This window comes from Pituophis catenifer, unplaced genomic scaffold (assembly GCF_029215685.1).
Source record: "Pituophis catenifer annectens isolate HBS135680 unplaced genomic scaffold, rPitCat1.0.hap2 SCAF_4, whole genome shotgun sequence".
NCBI classification, from domain to species: domain Eukaryota; kingdom Metazoa; phylum Chordata; class Lepidosauria; order Squamata; family Colubridae; genus Pituophis; species Pituophis catenifer.
The window spans coordinates 99,788,361-99,799,150 of NW_027256884.1; the positions used below are offsets into that span (position 1 = coordinate 99,788,361).

Here is a 10,790-nt window from a genome sequence, read left to right on the forward strand (position 1 = left end):
CGAAGAAAAAGGAAGGACACTCTCGCTTTCCCGGGAATCGCCAGGCCCACTTGGCTCCAAAGCTGCCAATCCCCTTGTTTTTCCTCTCCCGGTGGAACCAATCACAATTCTTCTCCCCCTCCCCCCCCCGCCCCACGAAGAGCCGAGTTTAAAGAAGTTTTTGTCCAATTGTGGAGGAGATAGGAACGCCTCCGGAGAGAAGAGAGGAACGCAATTGGTCAGAGAGGCAGCCAATCTTTTCATACTTCGCTACTTTTGCGCCTTCGCGCGAAAAAGCAAGCTCAGTCGAGTTAGCTTTAAGAACAGTTGGGTAAAAAGGGTAGCGCCCCCTTGGCAATTCAGGGAACAGGAATTACTTGACAAGAGAAAGTCAGGTCGTGATACCGACTTTCGGCTTTTCCATAAATAGGAATGTGCTTGGATTTCTGGTCAAAAGTTGTTGTAACACGTTAAAGTAAACGCTGGCTTCTGTCCCTAGTTTTCCCCCTTGCGGGTTTCTATGACATAGGCACATATTTACAGTAGCCTTCATAAAGAATAATGGTATATAAACTTAACACTTACGGACAGCATACAAAAATGAAACCCAGCAGGCTCTTTTGGAATGTACTTATTTTAGTTATATTTAGTTATATCCTGTCTTTAATAATTTTATAAATAACTCCCAAGAGGACACACAGTACTGAATGGGGCCATTAATTAAATTTTGTTTTAATTGAACACAAGTATCAACAGCAAAGTGAGGTTACATCCAAAATGTACATGTGATAACGTCACGACACAAACTTATAAACCGTCATTGAGATATCTGATGCAAATCAAATAGTGATTTTGTGTCAGGTTGCATTTCTCACTTTGCAGATACCTCAGTGTTGTTCTATGAAACTTCCTGACTTGCACTTTGATGGTATTCTTTACATCTCCCCACTTCATCTATTCCTTTCTCTGACCAGTATCAAAATCTTGTTTAATGACAATAATCTTGAAAAATGCACTGCATTTTACTTTTTGACCCTTCAAACAAATTTCCGTTATGATTTGATCTGGAATTGTTTGGAATACATGATGCCTATGACTAGGTTTCCACAATTCTGTAATATATGTTTTGTGTGTGTGTGTCTAGTTAATTTTTGCGACCTGGTAACTGCCTGGAGAAATTCCTGAAGTTTGAAAACTTGGCAAGGTTTTTGCGAAGCAGTTTGCCAATGTCTGCTTACTAGGGCTGAAAGAGAGTGACTGACCAAAGGTCACCTTCAAACTTTTTGCTCAAATTTGAAGTAGAACTCAGTCTCAGTTTCTAGTCTGATGTCTTAAGTAAATAATAACTTGGCCTGCTTTTTAAATAAGCCACAATTGCAGCTATATATTAATTTGAAGCAATGGATGGATTCATACAATCAAAACATGCTACAGCTTAACATTACTTGAACTCTTAGCAACTAATCTGAGGATACATAATGGGTGCAACACCTTAAAGGCAGTATGTTTGTATGTTTATTATGAAATTTATAACCCACATTTCTGCTTGTATACGCACTCAAAGTAGTTTACAACAATATTCTAAGGTGCCAATTCACTGGCAAGAGTTTAGAATTTTAAAAAATGTTCTTCTACAATACATTTATGTTACTTTGAGTGTCAGCATTCGGTTTACAACTAAGGAAAAGTATTAAAAGTATCACCTTTTCTGTAAAAATGCAAGTAGCATATGTTTAAATATACAGTAATTAACAAAAAAATCCTATTTTACAGAATTTATTCTAAATACAGAATTTAGCACAATTCTAGGGTTGTAAACAAGATGATGATAGATAACAAGAGAAAAGTGTGGTGCAGAATTTAAATTCAGTTATAACTCTGTCACCATACAGTTAGTCCTTGACTTACAACTGTTCATTTAGTAACCATTCAAAGTTACAACAGCACTGGAAAAACTAACTTATGACTGCTTTTCACATATACACTGCAGTATACCCGTGATCACATGATCAAAATTCAGGCACTTGGCAACTGATTTATATTTGGGGTCTATCTGGGGTCATGTGATCACCTTTTGCGACCTTCTGACAAGCAGTCAATGGGCAAGCTAGATTCACAACCATGTGATTAACTCAACAAGTGCAATGTTTCACTTAACAACTCTGGCAAGGAAGGTTGTAAAGTGGGGCAAAACTCACTGAACAACTGTCTTACTTAACAACACAAATTTTGGGTTCAATTGTGGTCATAAGTTGAGGTCTACCTGTACATGAAAATGGAATTTGCTTAACATCTATCCTCACTCATGGAATACTGTTCATCATTAATCCCAGTTACAATAACTGCACTGAAGCAATGTTATCTACTTGCTTGTGGAATATAACTCACCCAAAAGATTCTCATTGCTGAAAGAATGAAGCACTGAATTCCAATGATTCCCCACAGAAATGGTATAAGGCCATACAGCTGTGAACTATGAACTATGGGCTTATAATATAGTCTCTATAATTGTCATATAGCATAATTGTCTATTATTTATTTATCTATTTATTTATTGGTTCAATTTATATGCCGCCCTTCTCCGGAGACTCAGGGCGGCTTACAATGCGTTAAGCAATAGCCTTCATACTTTTGTATATACCTGCTTAGTAGGGCTTTTGCCCCCCCCCCCAGCGGTGTTCTTTTTTATACACAGTCAGCTTATTGCTCCCACAATCCGGGTCCTCATTTTACCTACCTCGAAAGGATGGAAGGTTGAGTCAACCTTGAGCCTAGAAATTGCATAATTTCTATAATTATCATATAGCAAGGACAAATAAAATTGTGGAAGCCATAATCCAACATGTTTGGAGGGCACTATACTAATGAAATTGTTCATTATTAATGAAATTGTTAATCTTAATTATCCATATAAATTACTCCCTTTCCCTCTTCCTTAATCAGTATATCAAAGTATTCCAAGCAATATTCCTAATGCTATACAAACATTGCATTTTTTCTGCAAGGTGCAAGTAAATGCAACTGATTCCACACTATCAACAAAGTTACACCTACATTCATTCCATATGATCTGCCAGTTTTTGTGGGCGGAAACAGATTGCCTATTTGACCACTTAAAACTCAGCATATTTTTGTATACTTTTGCATTTTGCCACTTTATTTTTTAAAGACATATCTTGACTTTTTTTAAAAAAAATAACCCCATATACGTTATAAAGTTAAGAGAGAGAAAAATATTTTGGACTCATTGTTTTGTAAGCTGTATTTCACCTAATATAAAGATTAAAACATTGTCCAATACTAGATTTGATAGGCCTCATTTGCGTTTTATTATATTTTTTTCCATAAGTACCTGGACAAAATTAAAGTATGGAGGGATGGGATTACTTTAACAGTGAACTGTTTTTATAAAGTTTTTAAAAAGCAGAAAAAGGTTCCAGTCAGAAACACAATGGCTGCTGTTCCCAACCTGAGAGTTCCTGTTGCTTTAATTTTTAGAATTCTCAGTCATAGCCATGTTGTTTGAAGAACTTGCAGCTGAAGTCTACACTTCTGGTTAGTGTCCAACTTGGGAAATGCTGCTGTATGCCACCGAAATAGTGAAATAACTTGTGCTTTATTATTTAGGGATCAGTGAACCCTTTCATACTTTTGATTTCCCAATATTTTGAGTTACTTTGTTCTCTAATACTGTGTTAAGATAATTCTTTGGGAATTCTTAAAGCTTTGCTTAAAACACTGGGACCTGTTTTGCTTTCCTTGCAAAGAATCGTGGCTGTACAACAGTTTTCAATGTATTTTTTTCCTATTCTTTTTACTGGAGCAATTTTAAGTGTTCCCTTCTTCAATGCTCTGTAGTTGTATTTTTTGTCCAATGTGGACCCTCCCGCCACGCCGTGCGCTTGCATTGTTGCCTGCCACAGTTCGTGCTGGGAACAAAGAGCCAGACAGGGCATCTCCTCCAAACAAGGTGATCCTCACATCTGTTTCAATTGCTTTGGCCAAGCTGGATGCATAACTATCCAGAGATTTGTGAACTTCAGCCTTTACTTGAAGGATAGAGTTCTTTGCTGCTTCTGAACAAAGGAAAGAGAGATATTAGTCAATTATGCCATATGAATGTCTCATACTTTAGTGTTAATTTGAACACTACTTTTTTTAGATATGCAGGCAGATGAACAGACTTTGGACGGTGAGGATCTAATTGTTAATATTTGTCTATATACTGTGTATCTATGAATATAAATAATGCATGGTCATTACTAAATTTATTTACAGGCAAAACTCTTAAAAGTTCCTATTGCTTAGAGCAAAACCACACTCTCTGACAATGTCCAATAAATCTACATCCTGCAAAATATTTGCAAATTGGAGTTAACATATACTTTTTTTAAAAAAAGAAATTGGTTTACCAAATTTAACAGAAATATGGCATTTAACAGATAACCAAACAGAAAACATTTTAGCAATATCTAAATTTTCAGGAATTTTGACATTCAAGATTTTATTATATATATATAATAAATAACATATATATATATATATGAAACAGAACTCGTTTCTTCATTAAGCATCAACTTAATTTTTATGTAAAATGAATTTATTTCCTCCCCTCAATTTTTCCTTTTAGATTATATGTATCTCTAAACTATAAGACTTTCCAGTGCATTTATTTCATTTTCAACTCTTTCATAACTTCTAATTTTATATTAAATAAATTAAATTAAAACGTTAATTAAATTCAAACTAAAATTAAGTAAAAATCAAATAGCAACTTAGGACCAAATTCTTGATCCAAGCAGTCCCCTCTTATACATAGTTCAGTAATGGCATGCCTAGCCTCAATATACCTTTAATTTGTTCCACTTCATCTTCAAAAGTTACAGAACTCCGTCGATGAGGGTAAACGCAATGTGGGTGATTAAATCCATCAGAACTATAATCTTCAAGCAGCATAACATCTGTCCCTAAAAAGAGATCATGGCTTAGACAATAGACTAGGAAGAGAATTCATTTAATGGATACATGCAAAAATTGTATTTTTGTGATATGGGCAATATAGCAGCTGTATTCTTCCCTCACATCTAGAAAACAGCAGATGGCACCTCTATAGCTAGAATCATATTTTACAACGCAGAAAAGCGAGGTCGCAAGAAGCTCTTTTGCTTATGATGTTAATTATAGAGCTAGGAAGCAAGTGAATGGGAAGAATGCTTCAACTTTCTTTTGCACACTTTTTCTTGTAGCCAAGCCATCTTTGGTTATGAATTTTATTTTAAATTGCATTTGACTTCACTAATCACCAAACTTATTTGTACAGACACACACACACAAAACCTACTGGAGCGGAGGGGGGTGGCGGAAATCCAATAATAATTGCATAATGTTTTTTCTTGGATAGCACTAGGAAATTACATTTATTTATTTATTTGTTTGTTTGTTTGTTTGTTTGTTTGTTATATTTCTATACCGCCTTTCTCCCGTAGGACTCAAGTTTTCAAGTTTTTTGCAAACTTCTTCTTTTAGTGTCTGTATCATATTGCTGGCTCTTGTTCATTGCAACATAACTCAAAGAAATAGTTACCTGAATCCTGAGAGCAACTGAAGCCTGTATCTCCTGTGCTGCTGCTGTGTCCTAAAGTCCGCTCCCCTGCCATGAGAGCTGTCAGATGTGGAGACAATCCTAGATCTGTAAAAGTATTTCAGCATCCAAACAAAATTAACTTCTGGATTCATAGCCAAACATCTTCAAATATCTTCAGTGCATTTTATTACATTGCTTGATTTAATAATCGCTAAGTCTGTAACAAGAGCCATTACTTTAACCATTAATGTAATGGTTAAAACATCAGGCTAGAAACTGGGAGACAGTGAATTCTAGTCCTGCTTTGGGCACAAAGCCAACTGGGCACCTTTGGGCCGGTTACTTTCTCTCAGCCCTGGGAAAGAGGCAATGGCAAATCACTTCTCAAAACCCTTGCCAAGAAAACTGCAGCTACTTGTCCAGTCAGTCTCCAAGCACTAGACATGATTGAATGGAATTTAAAAAAAAAAAATTTAACATCTGAATTTATTTAACATGACTCTAGAACAATTCAGAATTAAAATTCATACCATTGGGAACCTGTATCTAATGAAGTCAATGAAAAAAATCTTTATACTTCTTTTTAGCTTGGTATTAGAGTTTGAATATCTCAAAAATAATAAAAATTAAGGAGAGCGAAAGCACAGTTCAGGCTACAGTGCCCATTGAGCTGGTCAGTCCTGGAGCCATCCAAAGCCCCCAGGGCAGGCAGCAATCAAGGTCAGTGGGTGGCATGATTTCACATGAAGTTCCCCAGCAGTTGGGAACAACTCCTGCCTGAGCACAGGGTTGGATTAGAAGACCTCCAAGATCCCTTCCAATTCTGTTATTTATTCTGAAAAACTTTTAAAGAAATGCTTTGAGCATTTATATTTATCTAGGTTATAACATTTGATAATGCTTATGCTGATTGTGATGAAAGGGGAAGGCAGTTAATTGTAAGGAGAATCAATCACAGACAAAGAATGGTGTAAAAGCAATTGGAATTGTAATGGTAGTGATAAATTAATCTGAACAAGGGGCTTCAACCTATGGTATAGATTAATTTATCTATACTATAGGTTGAAGCCCCTTGTTCAGCTTTAATAGCAAACCATTACCCAGAAAAGTTAAACTGGGGGATAAGATTTTTTTAAAATAAATAAATGGAAAACAGAGGAATTGCAAGAGGCTCTAGATTCTAGGATATCACAAAAATATACCGTATTTTTCGGATTATAAGAAGCACTTTTTTCCCTCCTAAAAGAGGCTGAAAATTTGGGTGTGTTTTATACTCCAAATGTAGCTTTTTCAAAGCTTTTTTTCAGCCCTAACGACGCACTAGCGTGTGAAGCGATCTCCGTGAAGCTATCTCTGTGGTTTGCCTGCTTTTCTCATTGCTTCTCTCTCCAAAGATCAGTTGTGCTTTATAAGCTATTTTTTAACCCCAAGCAGGGGATAAAATCCAGCAAACTAATATGCTGAAGCTGACCAGACTAAGGTCGCTAGCCAGATGAATACCTGGAAGGCAGATTTCCCCCCCCCCATTTTCCTCCCCAAAAACTAAGGTGCATCTTATACTCCAAAAAATACGGTACATATGCAAAGGAGAGCATTGAGGTTAATTTTCCAATTCCATCTTATCCGTTCAGTGAAGTTTATCTGAATAAAATGGATAATCAGACAAAATCAATCTCCAAGATCTCCCTTCTGCCTTTAGTATGCGCAAGAATTGTGGCCATGTCCATGTCCAAAAATTCTCAATCATGAAGCAGACAAAGAAACCACATGATAAAAGGTGAACAACACCAGTGGTTATACCAGACTAATTAAATGGTGGTCAATTTACAGTATCTTCTAGAGGCACTTTAAGAATTTTTAAAAAATTACCTGTGATCCTATTAGAAATACTAAATAATCTGGATGTCCTTTGCCTTTGAACAAATGATTCTCTGTAGTACCGATCTCCAAAGCACATTCCCAGTAACTCCTTGCGTACAGTTTTATTCCAGAGTCCATAAATCAAAGGGTGGCAAATAGCACTTGTAAAAGATAACCATGTTGCTAATGTCTCAAAGGCAGGGGAAATGCAGTTTTTACCCCAAAGTGCCTCAGATGTGATAACCACCATGTAAGGCCCCCATGTGACGACAAAAGCCCCGATGACAACTAAAATTGTGATCAAAGCTTTGCACTGATTGGCAGAATAAACGACCCCCTGGAAAGCATTCCTTCGGCTGCCTGATGAGGATGTTGAAGTACTCGAGTTCTTTCTCCCATTCCTTTGCGTGTCTTCCGCTGCAATGACCACACTGCCACAGTGAATTTTCCGTGCCTTAATCCTGGCCACGCGAAATATGAAGCCGTAGCAAATGATCATGACTATAAATGGTAGCAAAGCACACCATATCTGCCAAAAAGCGGTGTAACCTGCCTGCTTATGCCATGCAGCTACACACATCCATTTGAACTGATCAAATTCTAAAGATGACCAACCAAAGAGGGGTGGAAGGCATCCAATTAGAGAATGAAGCCATACATACACAATGGCAACAACAGCTCTATTACCCGTAATCTTCATAGGGTAAACCATGGGGTACAAGACAGCATAGTATCTAAAAAACATAAAAGTATGCAGTAATGTCAGGGTATATGCAATACATAGGAAATTGAATAATACTAAACATGAAAAAAATTAAAGGAATGAGTTTGTCTTTTGAAAATTGGATCAGATTAATTGGAGAACCTGGATTGTCTCATGGAAACACACTTTCTCTTTGCTGCTTAAATATTCAGATGCTGCTTACATATTAATAAGCAAAATTATTTGTTCCACAATCTCAGTGTATTGACTTGGTGGCATTGTTATTTAAAACATATTTCTCTGCCACTGCATATTCAATGGTGGTACATGTTAAAAACTTTTTTCCCCCATGCAGCCATATTCAGCTCATGAAAAAAGGGATGGCATACCGGTCGATAGCAATGAGTCCAAGTGTGAGCATACTGGCAGAGCTGATGAGCATATAGAGTAGGGCAGAGAAGTTGCACCAAACAACTCCAAAGATCCATTCCCGACGGATGCAGCTGGTAACAACAAAAGGAAGCACCAGCATCGAAAGAAGGAAGTTGGACAGAGTGAGGCTGAAAACAAACTTGTTGCTTAAGGTGAGCAGGTATGACTTCTTATAAAGAGTGAAGACGATCACCAGATTCCCTAAACAGATGAAAATAGCAATAATGATGATAGCAATTGACTCGGTGATTCTTCCTGCTCCCTCTTCCAGCAGTGTGAGATTTTCTGAGACATTCTCCTTACTGAGGGACAAGTTGATGCTCATTGTCAGAGCAACCAAGACATGCTGAGCGTCTGCTAAAGAAATACAAAAACATTTGATACACGCATTACATCAATGAATGCTACTTATATTTCCATAAACAAAGTTACCAGTTCCACAATTCTCAATGTACGGACTTGGCTGCATTGTGTTAGTCAAAATATTACAAACACTGCATGCATAAGGCTTATCAAGTTATAAAAACATCACATGAACTTCATGGATATGTGCAATGATATGCAAGGCATTTTCCAAAGGCAGACAGAACAAGTAACTCTTATATAACAGAGTTCTTTTTATATATTGGACCCCCCTAGCCTAAAGCTTAGCAACATAGTCACATTGCTACCTATGTCACCTTAGGGTCATTTATCCTATGTTTATGAAATGTTCAATGAACCCCAATAATTTGTTAATAATTAATTCTCATGATATTTCTGTCTATTACACTTCAAGAATGTCAGTTATAAAAATATACAGAAATCCAAATGTCCCTACAAACTTTAACTAAAATCTCTAATAGAATCACAGTAATGGAAGTGGACTATTCTTGAAAAAGAAACCACCTTTTATCAATATCATTCACTATACGTCTCCTACCTTTCTATCCTTGCAAGTCATCTTTGCTTCCATCACCTCCATACATTGATTTATACATTTGCTTTTTGTCCTTTAAAACTTCTTTTCCAGGGTCTCTGTGTGATTTAAAATTATATTAAGTTACCGTACTTTCTTTTCTTAACCTTTTGATTTCATAACAGCTTTATTCCATAAATCTATCACTTTTTAAGCAGGAATTAAAACTTTTTTTCTCTACCTGACCTGATTCTTAATACATTCGCCAGGGCTACTGAATTACAACACAGCAGTTTGTTGGATACCTTACACATGGAAGATGGAAAATGAAGGTGTCTTGGAAATGCCAGGTAAGTAGGCCTAGAAGAGCTCTTATTAAATGTTCAGACCACTCACGTTTTCTCTCCACCCTTTTTTTTTTACGGTGGGCCTGCACAGCGGGACTTGGATGCCAGATTTACCCAGAATTTTATTCCAGGCTCGCAGTAACTGCAGCTGAAGTGGTCCGCATTCTACAAGTCCCCGCCTGGATGCTCCAGACACCAGCCTGAAAAGTGGAGGGATAACCATCTGCTTACTCTCGTCTGCTTTTTCGCCCTCGGTCGGCTGTACAGTACAGCGAAATCAGAAAGCCGAGATGCCTCGTCGCGGGGTTGGGGGGAAAAAAAAGGAGCTTAACCCGGCTCGGTACCAGAATATTCAGCCAGCCTTTCTCTCCGCTGCCGAGGCATGGAGACTCGTGGTTGAGTAGCCAGGCGTCTCCCGTCCCGGGCACCACCCTCGCCCAACATACCAGTCCCCATCGTCGCCTAGAGGCAAAACAAAATTTCCTTTTGCAGCGCAGGGTCTACGGGATCCCTCCGAGGAAGCGAGGACCCTGCTCTTCTTTATGCCGCGGGTCCGTTGCGCTCTGTTCTGCACCAGAAGGTCTCGAGGACCTTCCACGGGGGTGAGACGACCCACTCACCTTTGACCAAACTACTCTCGGGTAGCCCTGCCACCCCGTTACCCATGCGGGAGAGGCGGTTCAGATTACGGGCCCCGGGGCCCCCTATGGTCGCCGCCAGTCGAGGCCCAGAAAAATAGTCCGACCCCCCCTTCTTTCTCGTCCATCCCCTCATCTACTTTTTCACATCCCTCCTTCCTTGAAACACTCCCTCCATCTCCGTTTTACTCCTCCCACTTTCCCACCCTGTCTTTTTTGCTCGGCTGCGCTTTTGTTCTTCAGCAACTCGCCCCCCCCCCACTTCATGTTTCCATCATAATTCACTTTTTCTTTCTTGTAACGCCCTTACAGTTAGAAAACAGCTTTAACAAGCTGTCTTTATGCGGGG

At 38.2% G+C, this 10,790-nt stretch overlaps 1 protein-coding gene across 1 annotated transcript; it reads right to left on the bottom strand.

Moving 5' to 3' along the window:
• Nucleotides 1–3,629: 3,629 nt before the first annotated feature.
• Nucleotides 3,630–10,485, bottom strand: GPR161 (G protein-coupled receptor 161). The gene is made up of 7 exons (XM_070943795.1): nt 10,424–10,485; nt 9,481–9,575; nt 8,516–8,915; nt 7,433–8,157; nt 5,564–5,668; nt 4,830–4,946; nt 3,630–4,055 (listed from the first exon to the last, which is right to left on the bottom strand). Exons 3-7 carry the CDS (start codon nt 8,881–8,883, stop codon nt 3,808–3,810), a joined length of 1,563 nt encoding a protein of 520 aa, XP_070799896.1. The 5' UTR covers nt 8,884–8,915; nt 9,481–9,575; nt 10,424–10,485; the 3' UTR covers nt 3,630–3,807.
• Between the last annotated feature and the right edge of the window lie 305 nt (nt 10,486–10,790).

Bases quoted from the DNA above. Each gene is read 5' to 3' on its own strand.
- GPR161 (XM_070943795.1), bottom strand. From the start codon at position 8,883: ATGAGCATCAACTTGTCCCTCAGTAAGGAGAATGTCTCAGAAAATCTC. The intron at 4,947-5,563 runs GTAACTATTTCT...ATCTCTTTTTAG, and splicing joins CAGTTGCTCTCAGGATTCAG to GGACAGATGTTATGCTGCTT. The intron at 4,056-4,829 runs GTATATTGAGGC...TCCTTTGTTCAG, and splicing joins TGAAGTGGAACAAATTAAAG to AAGCAGCAAAGAACTCTATC.